This window comes from Petromyzon marinus, chromosome 9 (genome assembly GCF_048934315.1).
Source record: "Petromyzon marinus isolate PM22_M1 ecotype Great Lakes invasive population chromosome 9, UKy_Petmar_22M1.pri1.0, whole genome shotgun sequence".
Lineage (NCBI taxonomy): Eukaryota > Metazoa > Chordata > Hyperoartia > Petromyzontiformes > Petromyzontidae > Petromyzon > Petromyzon marinus.
In genome coordinates this window covers 14,890,648-14,912,198 of record NC_133675.1, presented here as the reverse complement: position 1 = coordinate 14,912,198, position 21,551 = coordinate 14,890,648, and the positions used below count along the sequence as shown (strand labels likewise).

General features: G+C 40.6%; 1 protein-coding gene across 2 annotated transcripts in view; it reads left to right on the top strand.

Moving 5' to 3' along the window:
* ARMH3 (armadillo like helical domain containing 3) overlaps positions 1-21,551 on the top strand; it is a 110,781-nt gene that overhangs the window by 6,524 nt on the left and 82,706 nt on the right. For both annotated transcript variants that reach the window (XM_032950348.2, XM_032950346.2), the window contains exons 4-12: positions 1,312-1,458; positions 3,173-3,280; positions 6,899-6,991; positions 9,981-10,055; positions 13,195-13,281; positions 14,697-14,753; positions 16,326-16,369; positions 18,221-18,281; positions 18,907-18,953. In XM_032950348.2, the coding sequence (XP_032806239.1) occupies positions 1,312-1,458; positions 3,173-3,280; positions 6,899-6,991; positions 9,981-10,055; positions 13,195-13,281; positions 14,697-14,753; positions 16,326-16,369; positions 18,221-18,281; positions 18,907-18,953 (719 nt within the window). The remainder of the gene's footprint in view (positions 1-1,311; positions 1,459-3,172; positions 3,281-6,898; positions 6,992-9,980; positions 10,056-13,194; positions 13,282-14,696; positions 14,754-16,325; positions 16,370-18,220; positions 18,282-18,906; positions 18,954-21,551) is intronic.

Here is a 21,551-nt window from a genome sequence, read left to right as displayed (position 1 = left end):
CATATGTTGATGTTTTTCCCACCCAGCTGGTGATAGTTGTACTTCTATTTAACCTCTTCAGCTTCAGTTTGCAGATTTATGCAGCTTTACTTCGTATGTATGCTAGCAGCAGTGGGTGTGATGACTTTTAAACCAGCTCTGTGTTATTTTGTCACCTTAAGACAAATGTTTTGTGTTCTATTTGTTTATGGTGGCTATAGTAGAAATACATTTAACCAAAACTAAGACATCGTCCCTTTGGAATATGGCAGCATGATGATGGGAATTTTGATTATTTCATTGGAATAAAACGGTTGTTTCTTCACAATGCCATGGCTGCTCTTGCCAAATAATCCAAGACTGTGTACTTGACACACTGTAACATGCATTATAAACCGCATTACATTCAGCAATTTGGATTATCTGATGAGATTGCCAAATACATCTGGAATAAACTATTTTTAGAAGTTTTTGCTAAAAAAGGCTAAATGCATTATATTAACTGTCCCATTTGTGGGAGGTGCTGACCCAGAGGCATGTTTGATGTCCAAGGGTTTTTAGGTTTCAGCCGACAGTGGAATCAGCAGTGACGTTGTCAGGGTTATTGCTGAAGCACTGCTTGTTCACTTACAATCAGACTTTACAATAACAACTTAGCCCTTCTTCTGACTCTAGTGACTTGGATTTGGGGTCGGTACTTAACACGGAGACCGAGTCACCATGTGCATGAGACATAGCTGCAGGGCTAATAGATGGTGCCTCTAGGAGATAGTAAAATCACGCAGGATTTCAATATGATATTTGCTTGGCTGTGCCATAAAAAGACTGAATTTTCCATGTAAACAATTTATTTTCTCCTTACCTTTCGGCTGCCACTGGGTATGAATAAGTACTGACTAATGCTCATTGAAGTTTATGGATATTAACAAATTAATCCAATCTGGATTACAGTTGTGGAGCTGTGGGGGTAACAGCATGCAGCAGTCAGACCCCAACCTGTCTCGATGGTGCTGGTGGCAGGGCATTTGTCAATTTTGGTGCACCGTTATGTCACCAGCTTTCCATTACAATTTCTGTCATGCATTTCTACGTTACGTTTTAAGTCAGAGCCCAAATCAGGGCTATCATGAGTTTTTTTTTATCCAGATACGGTATTTGATGAGAGTGCATGCTAAGTGGATTAATGCTGCTCTTGGGTGAATTTTCACAACGGGGGAAGTTTGACAGCGTTGTATAAAATGTGTGAAAGATGTGTATGTACTGGAAAGTGCCTTGAAGTCGTTTTTCAATTAAGGTCACAGCATCAATGGAGTTTGTTTTGTTATTTTTTAGGTGAACTTGGAGTACCTTGAGGGGCGGCTGGAGGCTCTGAATGGGGAGATGCTGTTACAGCTCAAGGACAACATCAACGGGCTCTTCCACCACAGTGTGCTGGCGCTGCGTGAGGAGCACCAGATCCGTGTAGTCAATTCCCTGCAGGTGTGTGTGTGTGATGCACCCCACGCATCAATGTGCCCCAGGAGCATGCTTATAATTCAGCAATTCACATTGGATATACAATGCTCCCAAGTGTGGAGAAGTCAGACCCCTTATCAAAACTGTCTCTCAAAGCAGACACTGTGAACGTTGGTTCTCCATCACAGCTCACGTTGGTTCTCTGTCACAGCTCCAGTCATCTGGAATTCACACTCTCTTTTCTGACTGCACAGATTAGTATTGGTGTCGATCTTTTGTCAAAATCTGAGGACTTTTCCCATTTATTTATTTTATTCTCCCACTCCTCTGTTAAGTTAAATTTGTGCATGTTACAAATGCCTATTTAAAGATGAATGAATAAATTACATTTCAAATTGGCATCAAACATCTGCTGAATATTTCCATACAAGATTATTCCCAAGGTGTGTGTAGCAACGTGGTACATGGGCTAGAGAGAGACAAAATATTCAAACCTGTGACCTTCCAACAGAAATACTTTCGTATGAACTGCACATGTATGACACATGTACGTTATACTTTATAGTTAGCAATAGCAGAGTTTTGCAGTTCATGGAAAGTATTCGTCAAATAATCATAGAGTTTACTTAAACTAGATTTTCACTGTTGGAGCATTGTATGGTCTCAACCCTCTTTAGCATTATTCTTCTATATTGATATTTGCACAGTGTATTTAAGATAATCTTATTGTTGTCCAGCTGTCTGGGTAGCACACGTGAGAGAACATGACTCATGGTTGAAAAAAAACCAACGTAACTGGTATTGGCCAAACATCCCAATGTTGAAATATTACCTGCACATTACATTATTGGAATTACCCCTCACAACATTGCCCCTTTTCTAAACTTGGCATGACCCTCTTAAAAAAGTGCGTTAAAACTCAGTGAAGCTTTTAACAATAATAATTAACTCTGTTTTATAAAGCACCTTTTCAAAATCTGAATAAACAAGCAAAATAATGATAATTAATAATAACTATCAGAAGGAAATGAGCTAAATCCCTCTTGGGGTTCAACTCATTTTATCATTTTTGGGGAATATTACAAAATGAGTCCCACTTTGTAGGCAGTCAATAGTTATTGACCTGTGGATTGACTTTATCGAGTAACGCTGATGTGGAAATTCCTGCACTGACATAAGGCCACGGACAGAGAGATGAGCCTCGTCTAATTTCTCAAGCAATTAGGCTCCATGGAGACATCGTGCAAACCCTGCATTTATAGTGCCACAAACATTTATAGAGCTACACATATAGTCAACTCTCAATTGTCTGGGATCGTGAGGAGAGAGGAAGAATGGCCTGGATAAAACAAAAGCACGGATAATGCAAAACATTTAAATCGGCTATAGAAACATTTATTGTTTATCTGATAGACTAGTGATGCAGACGAATAAAACAAGGTAATTCTTTCACACGGCAATGCATAACACACATTGCATACAGAAAATAATACACCGAGAAAAAATGTGTCAAGTTGTCAAGTTTTTTAATTGAAACTGTTAAAATGATTCGTCACCATTTGCTTGCAGACATTTGCGGCCACATGGGCAGTGAGTCACTGATCCCCAAAAAGTGGGGAGCAGCTCGCCTATGAAGACATTAATTTTGTCAGGCATGGTCAATCCTCAACCCACATGAGCTGCCGACGGATAATTATCAAGAGGTATAACGCAATATTTAAATTGGTTTGTTCCCCAGACGCTGTGCGGCCTGTTGCGAGGAGTTCATCAGAAGAACATGCCCAACACCGGCTTCGATATCATCAACATTCTCATGGGCTTTGACAGCGCCGAGGAGGAGATGAAGGTGATTATCATACTTTAACTTTGCCAACACAATTGAGGGGGATTCGCTTGATTTCAATGGGATATTAATTTGTAATAACAGATGGGGATAATGTAACATATTGTATCACAAAATGTGACTTGCAGGTGGGGTTGGTGTGTGACTCCAACAGACACCCCTCTCTCGGAAAATGTTGCTTTGGTTGTCCGAGACAGTACAGCAAGTAGGGTTATGATGGGTTATTTGCTGAGTGGAGTTGAGTGTTCTGTTGTATACATGGTTTTCTTTTAATGCTGCAGATTATGCCTGGTAAAAAATCCCAAAAATACTTAAACGTTTTCAACTGGTGAGATGTCATGTCCCTCACCTGGTACGCAGGAGCTCGTGGGTTCGATCCTGACCCTGATGCCTGTTGTATATTTGTAGTTTGCGTGTTCTTTCTCCCCGTGATCGCATGGATTTTTTAATGGGTTCTTTGGTTTTGGCCTGTTCTTTTAGAAACATGCGTTGAGATTATTAGGCTGTAACTATAAATTTCTACATGATGAAAAGCCACTTTTATGAGCTATCATATGTGGCCAGGTTGCCTCTGAAGAATAGCTCATAGCTTAGTGGGCTTTACCGGGTCATTTAAAATTGTTTATTCCAAGCAGAACCCTCATGGAAAACCACTTTTGTCTTGTAGTTAATTAATCATTTGAATTGTTACCGCTGTCAATTATATTATCTCCACCTGGTGAGGCTGTGCTTCTTGATGGGAAGTCGGCATTAATTATTCCTGTGGAGACCTCTGTCCTTGCCATAGGGGTGTGGAGTTTAAATCGCTCATTCATGGTGATCAGCATGCAAGCACAAATGAATGCTTACGAGTTTCCTCAAATACTTTTCCAGGGCAAACCGTACTCTATAGTTGCTTGTCAGAATTTTAACAATTCGAATTGAGCAAGGGAGAAAAGTAATTATTCCAATACTAATGAGGCACTTTCTCATAAACGTCATGCTGTAAACGATAGATTTGGAGCACTTATTGACGCTGCTGTTACATGATGCCACCACTAGGTGTCACCGTACACATTCTCTGACTGGTTCCCAACCTTTCGCGATCCACCGACCACTGTTGACCATCAAAATGGTTTTTTTGCGAACCTCCATGCATCAGTAAAATGGACATTTAAACTATGAACTAGTTGTGCAGTGGCAAGTAAAACACGTGGTGTTTTGTGAAGAAAAGCAATATCGCGGTACGGCATCTGCAACAGAACTGCGTGCCACTTCCCACAGTCTTGTGGGACACCAGTGGTCCATGGCCCATCGGGTGGGAACCGCTGCTGTGGGAGATTGGATAATGCCACGATGTCTGAATAAAATGCACCAAAACTAGTTTCCTGTAGCTTTTGCATGATGAGGCATATAAGGTGTTAAATTGACTGTCTTTAAAGTGTATTGTTGATCTAGTTGTGTGGTTGACTTTATTTTGAACAATGGCAGCCTCAAGTCCATAGAGCCCATCACAAGATTTTAAATCACTCATTTATAACACACTTTTAATAACTTTTTCTCTGGGTCTCACATAATCTTGGTTACATTCCATATTTTATAAAGTTTTCTTTAAAAACTGTTCTGGTCATATCTTGAGTTGTGCTTTGCAAGGAAGAATATTGATGAAAAATTCAATGAAGACATTTTCAGAGGCTGGATAACTATGAGTTATTTGTTAGACTTTTAGTTTTAAAACACTTTAATTATGAATCATGCTTCTGCTGGCATATAATTTTAAAGAAATTATCCGAATTTTTATTGTATTCTTGGTTAAGTCAATGTATCCCAACACCTTTCTCACTGTTTCATATTGTGGTCATGTTCTACATCGAAATGCAAAGATTACAGTCTTGCAGCCATGCACTCTTCTCTTTGGCATTGTTAGGCCTGGTTATGTATGATAAATAAAATGGTTAATACCTGCTGCACAAATGTAGCTTTGTTACTAACAAATTACATATCATTTATATCAATATAATAATACATCCTAACCCATCATCAGTCACAGGAGATTTAGTGAGTCCTAATCCACTTCTACCAGTTGATTTTAATGCAATTTATATTGAAGCCTTTCCAGCACAAACATTGCATTTTGAAATCAATATTAATGTAATTTTAACAAAAACACTTTTTGTTGTTGCTCACTGGATGGGTTCAGTCAAGTGCAAAAATCAGCGAACGTGACAGTTTTTGCAGTACCTGTGTCTGAAATATTGTACTAAGTGCATTATGTTCACAACTAATATAGAGCTCACATTACATATTATGGAGCCATATTACACTGCCCCAGAGGTCCTTCAGAGTTCCATACGGCTTGGCACAAGTTTTGCCAATAACCAGTGACCCGTGATTCCTCTGCAATAAATCTTCATCACCCTTGTGCCTCACACTAGCGACTGCTTTCTCCCAACGCCATCCCCCTGCTGCCTCTTGAGCTACATGATTTACTACACGGGGGAATCGGAGCGTACGTGGGTGGGAGTTGGAAAAACACGTCTGGATGGAGGGCACTGGGCTAAAACACTGCCCCATAGCTACGCATACAAGCCATTAACCTAATTGTTGCCTCGTGCAATTATTCAGTGTCTCCTTCCTCTAATGAGCATTGGAGCAGTGCTCATCTTTGACTGCTTTAAGCCAGCAATGGTTATTTTTAATTCTAATTTTCCCGATTTACATAGGACAACCGCTGTTGACTTTCTGCAAAGTGGGTACCTATTTTATTGACCTTGGAGAAATTATGTCCTGAGTTGACTCTTGATCAAAATACTGTGCTCCTTTGCCATAATTCTTGCAGTCTCACTCTGTATTAAGACTGTTTAAGAGGATGTTACATCGGCTTGATTGTCCAATTCCTTAAGTATTTTGCATGCAGAAACAAACCACAGAGCCCATAAAGATCGTAACATTAGTAATAGTAATAGGTTTTTACCCTTTTATCTGGCACCAAAACTGACACTTTTATACAAGGGATCATGTTTGCAATAACCACAGCACAAGCAGTCGAAATGCAAACAAAAAGAGACAACTCTGATAATGACATGCACTTTCCTTGAAATTGATTGGTCCACACCCGAGACGGCTTTTCTTAGAGCCTAGGCTCCACTGGTGTTGGACCAGATGACGCCAAAAGGCGTCATTGTACTCAGTCCTTTGCTTTTCTAGATGCTATTTAGTCTTTCAATATTTGAATTTAATTTTCCTATCTTGGCTTGTTCATCAGAGCTTATGATACTGGACTCCCTAAAATAGCATAAACCCAATCCGGAAATAATAATGCTCCATGGCCATGTGCCGAGGTGAATGTGCGATGGTAGTGTGTGAATTGGATTAACTCGGACACCTGCAGCAGTTTCTTAAGTTCTGCAGCAGTTGGGAAGCGGAGAATGGGGAAATCTCATAACTTTAAATCGCATTACAAGAGGAAATGATTCGGTGTGAAAACCTGAGACCCGGCAATATGATGGATGTTGACTTTGGCTCGATGTGCATTGCATGGAAAGTGTACGGCCGTTAGATGTACGAGGGCGGGATCCATGGTGGCCGCTTAAGTGCTGTGCTTTGCTGATTGTTGTCGTGTGTGGTGTGCTCGTTACCCAGAGTCTGATGGAGAGCCTGGACAATCTGCTGTGCGGGGACGGCTCTCCCAGCCTCAAAAGTCTGTGCCTCAAGCTGCTGCTCTGCCTGGTCACCGTGCGTTTGCATTGCTTGGACACGCACACGCTGCGCCTCCCAAAACAAGCGTCCCTACCCCAAGGCTCCTAATGCTGATTGGACAAGCGCGTTTAATGAATTCAACCATGTACCATTTATATTACATTGAGAAAACATGTCACGATTGTTATGGATACCTGCTGTAATTGTGTGAACAGTATGAACTGGGTTTAGTAATGCATAAATTAATAGTTTACGATTTACACTTTCATATTTGGGTCAGGTGTTCCTGTTAACTGCTTATTTTGACCAGCATGATACAAGATAGTGGGACCAGCACCATGCCTAGGCGCATCTACTTATGCCTGACAATTGATCTCTAGCTTCAATAACTGCCGTGCACAATGACAGCAGCTGATGGACCTGGTTGATGTGTTCCTTTTGTGGTGCACGTGCCATTTAATATTCATGTGCACTCACAAATTTAATTCTGCAAAGATCCCACCGCGTATATGCTCCTAGGCCTGGTTTCAAGCACATGTCACTTAAACGCAAATACGCGCGTGACAGCAACCTCACACAGCTCTCATGGTCACACAGCTTGCATGTACAGGAGCGTAGACCCATTGTCTTCTACAAAGAGCAGCTAGAGATATGACTCGCAGGTATGGGCTACATGCCTGAATCGGCTGCAAGGTGTGTGTGTGTGTGCGCGAACATGTAAAGTCAGCATGTCCAAACTGCTCTGAAAATAGCCCATCCCCTCTGGGCACTGAGCACAGCTATAAGGTAGCAGGTGCTAACCCTGTTCTTCCATTGGCTTCCTCTGGAGGCACAGAACCATTTTCAGATTGGCCTATGTAAGACAGGAGTACATCGATGAACGAGGCTACAACTACATTGTATTTATATTCTTAGTTTTTTCGGTAAAGTCACGTTGAAGAGAAACAACAAAATAATAAAATATATATAAAACAATAAAAAATTCTCACAACGTTTCAACCATAACTCAAACGGTCGTCTTCAGGTGTGTTGGTTCGCATAAATAAATTTTGTTTAAATTTATTTATTTATTTAAATTTATTTTTTTATGCGAACCAACACACCTGAAGACGACCGTTTGAGTTATGGTCGAAACGTGAGAATTTTTTTATTGTTTTATATATATTTTATTATTTTGTTGTTTCTCTTCAACGTGACTTTACCGAAAAAACTAAGAATATGAATTACTGCCGTCACGAAAGCTTTAAATCAAAATTTACATTGTATTTACTTTAGTTTCGTGGTTAAATCTCCAGTGTGGTTTTAAAGGTTCGTGTCTCCCCCCCCCCAAGTACAACTATTTTAATTGAGCTCGATGAAGTAAGACTTACAAAGCACGTTTGTCAATAACGCAGCCAACAACACAGCATCAAGGCAAATTAATCTCTTACAATGATACGTGTAGTGGCCTTTACCTTGTCAGAACTTGTCTTTTGTATAAAATACAGTTCTATTACTGATCTTTCCCAAGTGCCAAACAAGTCATGGACTGTAATTAATGAGACGCATCTCTGATTAAGCTAATCAGGTGTGAGCCCATATTTGAGGGTATCCCAAAATACGCACTGCCTATTTACGACAGCTGTGAAATAAATAGCTTTTGATAATTGTGTGTGACCGCTGCAACACACTTGGACCTCAGTGCATAAACATATTAGGTACAAAAATCTTCTGTAATTTGATGTAAGTTAAGTGATTTTTTTTCATCATATGCAATGTCCACTGATTCGATCAGATGTGTGTTTTCTGCTTTCCAATTGGCAAAGTAATTATTTTTGCTCCAGTGGCCATGTCCGTTGGCATGTGTGATAAATCTTGTCAAACTTGTTTTTTTGCCCGTCCAAGGACGGGTGTATATTGCAGTAAATCTGAAATATTCAATAGAAAAATTGTTCAGCTCATGATTATTAATGAGGAGGGGGGTTTCTCCATGTGGAGTTACGTCACCCGCTAATGGTTATTGTGGAGGGATGCGGCACGTGGAGCGACGTCACCCCATCATGGTTATTGTGGAGGGGTGCGGCATGTGGAGTGAGGTCACCCGCTCATGATTATTAATGAGGGGAGGGGTGCGGCATGTGGAGTGGGCGGCCTTCTTGTGCGTTAGTGGAAATTTCCACGCGGGCATGAATATTAATGAAGGGGGGGGGGGGGCTCTTTTGCTGTGACGTCACACACGGATGTAGCACTGCTATGTAGATTTATTTTTTACCGTCACTTTCTGTAAAGAAACGCCATATTTGAAGCGACTTTGCGTAACAATTGTTTTTGTTCAGCTCGACCTTCCTCTGCGTTAGTGTAAAAATCCACCCACTCATGAATATTAATGAGGGGGGGGGGTGGTCCTCATGTGGAGTGACGTCACGCAGGGGGTGGGCCTCGTGAAGTGACGTCACGCACGGGACGGACAGACATTTCTTGGTGTTATCGTAGGTAATCTCAGAAGCTAAGCTTGGCTGAGCCTGGATAGCGCTTGGATGGGTGACCACCATGCATGACAGGTGCTATAGGCTACAAGACTACACTGAGCAGCAGAGGGCATTGCAGCAAAAACACATTGCTGTACTGTACTTCTAGACACGTTTACGTAACCTGCACCGATCAGCATGGTGAGGTATGGTCAAATAATCCTGACGACCTGCGTGGTATTGGGGAGGAACATGAGTCCCAGATAAATCTGCAAAACTTCGACGTCACATCCTGCAGTGAATGTGGCAAAGGGCTGTGCATGTTCATGGTGTTTTTAATGAATACATACTTTTAGTCGTTGGTTGAAGCGACATGTAAATGACCCAGTACCCCAGCAAACACACTGATTTATAGATTATGTTACAATGATTTCCATTTGTTTAGCAGTCCCGCTTACGAATGTCCACACAGATATGCCACATTTTCCCTCTCTTTACTCTTTCAATTGGTCAGCCGTAGGGGTTTTATATGGAAATAAATGAATTCTGTTGTTTAATTATTGTTGTCATTTACACAGGTCACAGACAACATCAGTCAAAACACCATTTTGGAGTACATCATGATCAACAGCATATTTGAGGCAATTGTTCAGGTAAGACATTTACTTGTATAACCACGAGTGTTGCATTACGAGACCGTGTTTGTTGTAGATTATGCATTGGCTAAAGTGACGTTTGGTGGAACACAGGGCGTTTGATGTGAGAGGCGGTTTTTGTGTTTCTGTTTGTGAAGCCATGGATGTACAGTTTACACTGTCCTGCAGAGAGGAGTATTATTGTTTCATATGCTGCAGAGTGCATTATTATTACTACTGCAGTATTCCTCTCCCCATTATAAGAATAATGTTGCAGTGCTGTGGCCAACAACCATCTGTGTGGCAAGCAGAGACTCTCGTAAATGGGTGTCTGAAAGGTTGAAATGTTTAAAATAATTTTAGGCTGCTGTAGTATTTATATGGAAACTATTGTATAAATGCTCCGGTTATTGCATCTCATAACACAAATTAGCAGGCAAAGACATGCAAACCTAGAAATATCACATCCTCGAGTTAAGGAACATGTAATTCACGCAGTTAAACATGGGTGTACATATGTAAAGGAGTTATGTTTTCAATCGTGTTATAGTTCCAGGTTTGTCACGGATCAGAAACATTGAAACAAATTTTAGAAAAAGCACAATTTAACTTGGAGAAATGTATGCTTGGGACTAGACTGGGAGATAGGAAGAGAAGCACATGGGTGTGAGATTAAATGCTAAAAATAGACATCAGAATGACAGTGAAGAAAAGTAGGTGAATTTGGGGCAGGTCACATAGCTGGAAAGAATGATGGATGTTGTACGAGATGATGTATGAATGGAGAATGTGCCTGAAAGGATGATCACCTTAGAGATGGAATGACGAAGTCGGTAATTGTGTGAGATTGATTGGAGCATCGCAGTAACATGAGGGATGGTGACAGCATTGGAAGGCCTTAATCCATCATCGGACTGGCAATCGTTGTTGATAAATAATACTGTTTACAAAGAACAACTTTAAACCACTCAAATTTCATACCGAGTGGTAAACAACTCACTTGTTATGCTGCTGTATGCTGGTTACCTTGAAGTCCTGCAGGTGGAAGCCTCGTGAACGTGACGATCTTTCTGTGATTCACCAATCCCACCTCTAAAGCATTGGCTCGAGCCACGTGCCACCGAGCTCAGATATACGTTCCACCATCCCTGAGATATGCTAAAGAAATAATAACATCTCTTGTCAGAGCACAGTGGGTTGGAAGTGTTCATCTGTAAATATGATCAAGGAAAACCTTTAGTTTCATTTATATATATTTTGTGTTGGTGGAAATGTCATAGGTATTACATTTTTTCCCTCACTAATTTTTACTTTAAATAGGTGCTCTTCAAATAATGTATTTGGCACAATGTACAGTGCTTATTAATCCTAACAACAACTTACCTTGTCTAAGTCCTTCTTTGCTGGGCTTTGTTTTGCAATAATGATCAAAATTGTGTCCACAGCGCATTTACCACCAGTCAAATGATTAGGGTGGCACACTGAACATTTGTTTAAAATCTCTCTCCAAATGAATTGAGAAGCCTTATTCCCACCCATCATATCCCTTTCCTTGTCACGTTACATTTTATATTGCTTATGCATGTCTGTATTTAATGGTTGTTGCAATAGCTTACTTGAGAATGTTACCATGAGCCCACCATAGGTTGAAAGTAATGTGCCATACCTCTGAACGATGCGTCATATTTTGTAAATACTGTATATACAATTATGTAATTGGTGATTTATACGTGTTGTATAATTCTGTAACATTTATTGACCCCTATTACTTGAAAAGGACATTTTCCTCCATTCTGTCCATGGGTTGCCACTTAATAAGGCCGAAGTTTCCTTTTAAGCATTGGGTGACTAATCTTTCCATGAAATAAATGTGTGCACATTTGTGGTGTAGATAAATATAGTTCGCTTAAGGTTGTGTTTTGGGGGAATCGGTGTATATAATAGGATAAAGTAAATTGCTGTGGTATTTGAATGTTTACACAGGGGATGTTTTGCTTAAAACAGTTGTACGCTTTTTCAATTGGCATATCCACTTTAATGCACAGTGATTTAAATCTCTGCAATTGTTCTCCCACAAAGTGCATCCCATGTGTTTGAATGCTGTTTATCCAATTTGCAATTGGAAACACAGATGATATATCCCAGGCCAGTAAATGTGTGCCACACGGGTCTTTACCAAGGCTCCCGCCCTATTTGTGGTACCTACGGATGCATTGAATGATCATATCCTTCAAACCAACCTTTGCATGATGTTGACAGTGCACTCTTCCTTGCAAATAATTACTTTAGCATTGTTAGCTGAGCAGTGCAGAAAAAACCCTGGAATGGTACGTGGTGTTATTGAAACACAGCACATCGTGGATTACATCAGACTTTCTGGAGTGTGATTATGGTAACTGTCGGTATTGGAGTGGACTAGTTCATTCAAGAGTAGGTTATTCTATTAAAATAACTACTTCTCATCAAAGCGTAATGGAAGAGTGGTTTAAAAGCTCCTCATAGATTACTTGTGGATCTAGTTTGGCACTAAAGAAATTCAAAGACAAGTATCTGCAAGCGATGCCGAATCAAATGAATGTCACACTCATTACACGCAAAATGCTTTTCCCATATTAACTACAATATCTTGATGATCTCATGAAGTTGCATTAACCATCATGCGAACTCCTTGGCTGGCTATCGAATAAAGATGATCACCGCATCGCGCGCTTTCAGATGCGCTTTTGTGGCCGTCTGGAACGCTCTTCCGATATTAGCAAGTCACTGGAGCTATGTACTTTAAAATCTAGATTTAAAACTCATTTCATTGGAGCTGCTTTTTTTGTTTAGTTTGTTGTCCTTCCCCCACACCTCCAATTAGCACTGTTGGTTACGTACGGTGCAAAAGTAGTTCAACATACAAACATACGTACAATGTGGCGAATGGTCAAAACCTTTAATGGCTTAACACGCACAATCTGTCATGACTTGTTGTCCAAGTGTGCACGTTCACCTGTGAGCGTCGTCGCTTCGGCGGGTACATGGTTAAACGCGTGCGGTGTTGACGAATGACAACATTTGCGGCGTCGCGCCGTCGACGGTCGACTGCTCGAGGTTGCCCCTCTTCGCCACTGGCTGCTGCGGCTCCGTTCACAGCGTGCCACTGAAATGTGCGCAGATCCTGTCGAGCGAGCCCAGCCGCAAGCAGCTGGGCCACGACGCTGTCGTGCTGCTGGCGCTGCTCGTCAATTACCGCAAGAACGAGGTGCGTGCCCCACGACCGGGCCTCCACAGAGGCGCGAGGGGATGAGGAACGTGGAGGGGGTGGGCAGCCCTTGCATGGCGGCCCTTGCTTTCACGAGTCCAATACAATCTTAGTGCCTTCATTTCATACAGGTGTTCCGTCACCAGAGGGCAATCATTTATGCTTCCCACCTTCATTCAATCCTCACTGATTAGAATACACTGCAATAAATAGGACTGAGAAGTGTGTTATTTTCAGGTAAGCAACACAAAAATCACGTTTCAGTCAAATTGCACTGCTTGTGAGACATTACAAATTGTGCACAACCGTCAGGCTCAAGGTTTATCTGTGAGGCTTGGCATGTGTCATTCACCTCCAGTAAGAATGTTGTTTTCTCACGATGAGTTGAAGGATCAGGTGGGATATTGAACACTTTCACAAGTCCATAAGAGGTTTTTTTTGGGTTAGATCGTGTAAATATGTGTCATTTAAACCCACCACCACCCAACAGAGCCAATTAGTAAGGTTTATCACGTAAACAAAACATGCCAATTAGTTCCTAGTTCAGCACACCAGTGTGTTGGAGAGTAAACTCACAACATTTCCAATTCGAGTATGACGTTTCGCCGATTATTACAACCAGCCTCATCAGGCGACAGCCAGAGTTGTGGAGAAATAATTTTTCAGTGTATGTTTAAAAGAGGGATAAATGTGATGTCATCACTTGTGAGCCTATCAGGTACTTGGACCAGAGCGGGGAAGGAGGGGGGGGTTAATGTGTTCATATAAATTACAATGGATATTCACAGGTAATTAACATACATAATGCTTGTAGATTATGTATGTAGATTACGTATGTACATCATGTATGTATTTTGCATGCACATTATGTATGCACACTTTTACAAGTTTCTGGGACATTTTGGTGGCTTTCAAGAATCAATCAACTCCGGCCAGTTACTTGAGTAACAAGTTCCGTACTGCTTCTGAACCATCAATGTCTCCACACTATATGATATACATAGCATATTTAATCACGTTTTTTTCAAGCATTTTATCATCTTTCATTTTCAGCATACAATTGTTTTTGTTGAAAGATTGCCAATTTATCAGTGATAACATGCATAAGCAATTCGTGCAAAGCTTTTAAACTTATTAGCATTTTTTTTCAACATTCAATAAGTAATACGAATGGACATAATACCCTGGACCTGTTTAAATGTGTTATTACGTACTATGTAAATGCATACCATTATAATTACACATTATTTTCAGTAAAACATTAGGGGTGCGCTTGTGTTTTTGAAAGTGCCCAATTATGCGTTCTTCTCAAGCGTTATCGCCCTACTGGCCATCTGTGAAAAAGAGGTTAATAGCTCATCGCAGATTCTGAATGTGTTTGGCGTGTGCTCATGCGTGGAATGTTCTCTCCACAGTCGGCAAACCCTTACATCGTCAAATTATCCATCCTGGATGATGAAATGGCGCTCAATGTGAGTGTCACAAGTTTTGTTTACATTTCCACTGTTAAACAAAAGTTATAGCCGTCCCACGGTGTCCTAATGCGCAATTGGGAGGTTGCCAGTTTTACTTCCTCGTTAGGGTTGATCATCATCATCTTCTTCCCTCTTGAATTAGTAAAATGAGCACTACTAGCTCAAGACCGTCACTCCTTGCTCTTGAGCAGAGAGAGAGTTTTGCCTCTTGTCAAATCTTTATAAGATAGGGTGACATTTTGGCCGAGGGCTTTTTAAAAAGCATGCCTAGCTCACTAAGCTCATCTCTTATTAAAATAAGGTAATAATGCTTGTAAAATTAACTTGAGAAGAGACTGATTATTAATATTCACATGGGCATTCTCATTCCAAGTGTAAAATGAAACCTCAAGCCGCCCTTTGAAATTGACACTCGACTTTAGTTGTACATCTTTATTAGTTGCTGTACATGGCCTGATATATCGGTTGGGTTATGGCCACCTTTTTAATCTCAATAAATATCACAGCATAAATACACTTTACTTAGTTGAGCCATGTTTTCTTGTAATGTGCTACCCCACACTGATACTGCTCCTTGCAAACCCAGCAGGTACAATGAGCTTTGCATTGTTACAAAATCATGTCTGGAAAATATATAATTAAACGAATGATCAAATCTTGACTTAAAGCATTCATGACTGCAGGAATTCATATTCCTTGGGTCTTTCGGTAAAGTTACGTAGGTAAAAAAAATGAAAATAAAGTGAATAAAAAATTATCAAAATATCACGACGTTTCGATCGCAACACAAGCAATCGTCGAAGTGGGCGGGGCTAGTGATGTTCACTAGCCCCGCCCACTTCGTTATGACCCTTGGGCTACACCCATTTCAAACCTTTAAAACAGCCTGCCTCAGCTTTCCCCCTCTTTTTTTCTCCTGATGACGATTGCTTGTGTTGCGATCGAAACGTCGTGATATTTGTATTATTTTTGATTCACTCTATTTTTATTGTATTTTTTTTCTATCTACGTGACTTTACCGAAAGACCCAAAGAATATGAATGATCAAAGTTTGGCCGCATGTAACATTCATTAGATAGACTGTCCTGTATTTATATGAACTTGATAATTAGCATAGTCCATTGGCATGAGAACAAAGGTGAAAATGCACCATTCTGTGAAATATAAGTTTGCTCAGTTTAGAAGTTTTGTTCCATTAGCCTGAGCACCAGCACAAATATATATTAAGCAGAAGTTTTAAACTTTGTGAGAATATCCTGGTGATTTTTTATGTGCGCTGTGGTCAGAGGCAGAAACCAAGGTGTTTCGTCCAAAGCGTGCTTGATCCTGTGCCCTCCTTGCAACAAAGTGGGCTGGGATGGTGGCCATTGCCTTTTTGACCTTTCAAGTTGGGGGCCAGCGCACGCCACCTTTGAAATTATTCCTGCTTTTATATTTGTATTCGTTAGTACACCCGAGTTTCAGTTAGACCTCTAATGGATGCTTCAATTGTATATCTTCCATGTTCACATCGAGTATATGAAATACGTCTGTTTACTTACAGAATAATTTTTGTGTTTTTATTTGCAGGGGGAAGGGCTTGTCATTTCTAGGGCTCTCACAGAATACAACAGGTTGGTATATTTATACATTGTGTGACATTACATGCACAATAAAATCACATGATAGAGACTCTTTGTGCGTGTATGCATATTTTTATTTTATGTATGCATGTTGAACTTCATAATGGGAACTCCCTTGCCAGTATCAAAATATAAGAATAGGTTTTACCCTTTCTGGCAATAAAACAGTTGTTGTGAGATGTTTAAACACCAAACAGAAACCTTTTTGCAAGGAATAATATCTGCTTTAGCCACTAAGGCTTGCACGCATTTGTGTGGGTGTTTACTACAACTGCAATAACACTACATACAAATCTCCCCGCTATAACCTATTCACTGTCTACAAATCTCCCCGATTACATATTACTGTATCTCCCCAAACTTTTTATTCACATTAATTTTTAGGAGATATTAATGGTCTATAGCAATTCCTTTAAGTTTGTATTTTTTTCAGTGAGTAGTTTCTTTTCTGCCGCCTAATTACCCATATTCTTGCATACGCTCCATGTGCAAAACTGAATGGGGTTTTGTTTTATATATTTATGTTCTCACGATGGTCTTGAGGAGCCTGCACGGTCTTAATTTGTATGCAATGCCAGGATAATATAGTGTCACTTTTAAAATTGTAATTTATTGGCCGTATGAAACTGACCCAGGGGAGAACAGTCCTGGTCCTTGGAAGGGTTACAGACCAGAAGCAGTGCATGCGTCGCAAGTGGCATAATTACGCCCTGGAGGCAGAACCAGTGTGCTCTTAATTAATCACAATGTGCCATTGACTATCGCACTGGCTAGAATGTCGACTCGTTATCTAGATACCCTTGAGTATCATTCCTGATTCAGAATGATCAAGTTTTAGGCAAATCAATGCATTTGGCATTGACTGCAGTAATAGTGAAGCAGCATAATGGTGCTGTGTAGTATACTGCGGCGGGGTATGTTGTTGGAACGTGCACAATTTGAATTCCTTATGGTCAGTGTGCAGAGTACACCTGCCTGGATTGCTCACCATGTGTGAAAAATTTATTGGGTTCGCTAAACTACTCCTGTCAGAAAATGTTTTGTGAATCGGGTCCGTTCTTGTCAGTGATTAACTCCTCAACGATGTAACCTATTCACTGTCTACTAAATGCATGACATGTATACACTTGTACCACGTGCACATAATTCGGTGCAGTAGAGACAAGGTTGTTCCATAAAAAAAAAAAACTTACTCAAATCACACCTTACCAATCATTTTTCTTTTGTATGGTGGGATGGAAATGCAACAGTTCTGAAGTGTGTTGTAGAAGCGAAGTAGATTCAACCAATACAAGGAGACAGCAGTAGACGCTGTGTGGATCGTAGTGACACCACCAGGATGTCGTATGTATGTCGAACTTCTTTCGCACCTTATGTAGCCAACCGTGCAAATCAGAGGTGCTAATGTTACGCGGATGGCGAATTCGTCGGTGATGCGCTTTTGATGGTTTGGACTTCACCCCGCGGTTCGGCGATTTTTTGATCGTCCATTTGTAGAATGTGGACGCGCGTCTCCCATGCTGCGTTCGAGCAGCGTGGTGTAGCGAGCTCCTTAGGTGCTTCCACACTCAGGTCCTCAGCGAGGTGTATGTTGACACCATCTATTTCTCATTACACTTGACGAATGACTGATGTTTAATGTTTTAGTAATTTGCGCAGTGCCCTTGTAATGGCTTGCCATGTTATTAATGATAGTTTGTCGTATAGCTAACTTCACTGATTTTCATGCGAAAAAGCGGGAAAAATGTTGTGAAGTCTTGCAAGCAGCAGTCGACGTTCATAAGTGCAGTGTCACATGCGTCGTGTTGAATTCCTTCTTCCCTTGCTTCCCATATGCCACAGGCAGTACAAAGCCAAGGAAGAGGAGCACCAGGGAGGCATCTTCTCGGCCATCACAAACATGGTGATGTATTAAGCATCACACATGCAGAAGCAAATTATCAATTTCAGGGAAATTAAATACTAGACTAGGGCATATTTTACAAACATGGAGCTCTAAAACACCTTAGAATGTATGGCCAATTCTATCGTAGAGTATTTTTTATGTGTTGAAGGACACTTGAATAGCTGGTGAAAACTTACGCGCATGAGGTGATAACACCCGCACATCCATACAGATAGGTCGGCCAAACCTACCTTCTGTACTGCTACCACAGTGGCCACATTGTTACACTGGCAAGTAACTTGTGTTTTTTCGCACCCTTCCCTCGACGAGAGTGAAATTTAAAGCTGTGCGAAAAAGGTCAAAATCAGCAAATGCTGGCCTTGTAAATGGCACTTGTGGGCAAACATTATTTTTAGGAAAAAAAAATCTTTAAAGCTGGCCTGGCTGATATTTTGCGTTGTCCTGATCATGCGTTTTTCTGGTGCACATGACCCAAGCTCACCTGAAAAGAAGCTCTTGAATTGTCTCATTTTATATATATACAATAATCTTTCAGCTCTACTCTGTGGCTGTGACATTATGTTTGGCATCGGCTACATACATACGAAAGGTTTTTTTCTAACGTGGGCTATTTGATTTGTAGGTCGGAAGCATGTTTGTGGGAGACGGAGAAGAGAAAATGTCTGTAAAGTAAGTGGCTTGGCAGCTTGCTGCGTTACTATTGCATTTGATCACATATCCCTCAGGATATCACTCAGGATATGTTATTATAGCAGATAGAATGAAGCAATAAGGAGGTAAAATGGTATCAGTGAGATTATAAGTCACAACGTTTTGACCTATAAAGAGCGAGAGGAAGATTTGTGAATATGCTTTAAACTCCAAAAAAGAGATGCATGTTTTATGCAAGATACACTATTACAAATATAGGTATTAGATACAACATGATAACAATTTTTATACTTTAACATTTAGTGTTACTATGCATATATGCATATTTTGGAATACAGAGTACACTGAGTATATATTTCGATATACACTGAGTATATAATTCATATTAAAACAGAACAATGGAATGTAGACCCATTGTTATTTAAGTGAACTTCTATATATCTAAATCACCTCAAACCTCCCATAATTACACACGATTTATGTGTGACCACCCCCATTATGAATCCATCCCCTCTCGCCACCCCCTGTGATAACATACACTGCTCCATGCAGCTCACTTCAGCTTGCTATTTCTCCCACCCTCTTACCTCTCATCATCATCATCATCCTCTTCTCATCCCGATAACTCGGCCCAGTCATTCCTTCTTCTCCACTTCCTGTCCGGCGCTCCTCTTCTCTGTTGTTGAAAATTCGGTCACAGTCCCTATGATCACTGTTACATTGCATTTATGGCTTTATTTTGGTGATTTCGAAAAGTTTTTTGGTTTGGCCATGTTTTTGTTTATTGTAGTATGTAGTTAGACTGATGGCCTTAATCTTAGTTGTCTTGTGGTTGTTGTTGTTGTTGTTATTTGACTTGCATCCCACTGGGATTTTTGCACACAGCGTTGGTGCACGGTGCTATTTCAGGAATATTTTGATGTTTTTCCTGGATTTTCTGTTTGCACAGTCACATAGTCACTTTAAGACGTTTTCTTGTTCATGTTTTTGTTTTTTGTTTGTTGTGGCTGCACCCGATTCAAGAGCCGAATGGCTCACAGGGCTATACCAAATAAATGGAACTATGAACTATGAACTCTTGCTGCCGACTCGTATTGAGCAACGCCCTCCTCGACCCTCTCGGTGACTTGCGTCCCGGCATCCAGAACCTTTGACAATCATCTTTCTCTGTCCCCCCTTACCTGCTTGTTTCCCTTTCCCATTCCTTTTTATTTTTCCATGCATGATATCCTTGACTCTGGGTCCCTATACGTGGTACATGCTACGGAAACATGTTTGCCATTCAACCATTTGAATGGTACAATACCAATCGGATGGAATAACATGGTTAAATGACCACTGCTACAATCGTTTCCTTGGAATAGCTCACAAATATAGATTTCTGGTCTCTTATTTCAAGTGTGTTGTGACTTGAGGGGAGGCATTTACTTGGCACAGATTCCAGCTGAAATTGTTGGCCCCGAAGGCTAGCATTAAAGTCAGGTCACTGGAAAGGATACAGGAATTGTTGGTAGTTGGCATGTCACGTGATACAACAGTCCATAAACCTGCCTCGGTACAATGTGTTCTACTGGATTAATGTGCTTTATATTCCACAGTTTGCTCTTAAAGTAGAAAATTCTGGGACAAACCTGTCTGTACTTTTAAAATGGGAAAATTCTACAACAAATCTGTATTCACATTTAATGTCTGTAACACTATTATCATCTAGATTGCCTTACCACTGAGTATTGTGATGCTTTGACATTGTTTGGCTTGCATCTGCTTCTACCTAATGTTTGACTTTTAACTGCGTCAGTCTCTTGAGAGAGGGCTGGCTACATTACATGCTTTCCTGTGTGCAATATGCAGTTAAAGTAATTGTAATCAGCCAGATAGTAAAATGGGATGTTTTTAATTGTAACTAATTATGGTGTAATGATCTTCTGCTGTGGCATAGAGTTTGTGTTTATTTAAACTAAGTTGCTGCTAAAATGTATCCTGCTACATGCTGATATAGTGTTATGTTCAAACCAGTGTCTGGTGGCTCTGTGATTAGACTGCTCAACTCACAATTCTAATGTCACAGGTTCAAATCCTGGTCGGTTTTTACCCAGCCCATCATTCATTAGGGGTCAATAAATTATGGACCTTTCTTTGGGAAGCCAGCAGCACTCGTCCTGTGGAAAGGGTAGTTAGTCCCATATCTTCAGAATGTGGACTTCACTTCACTGGCCCAGGGACACCAATGTATATAAGCGCCACCCTATTTGCCTGGTGATTTGTGCACTCATACAGAGGTGCCATGTGTGACCATTTATACTAGAGCGAGAAGCTCGTGGAAAATGGGAATGCGTGTTTATTTTTGATGCGTAACTGCTGGCTTTGTTTCTTACGTAAATTGTCCTCCAGTCACCCTATTGTCGCAGGTAGGCTAGAAAGTGAGTGAATATATATACATACATTTTAACTTGTCTTACACTTCTGAAACTGCCTTAGTTTTATTTTTGTAGCATCAATACTGTGTGCTGTCAGAGAGTAGAGCTACTGGTTATGAAATGTGCATTTAAGACGCATTTATCATCATTACAGAATGAAATGTGGGAAAGTGGGGTAGACTGCCTGCCATGGATTACC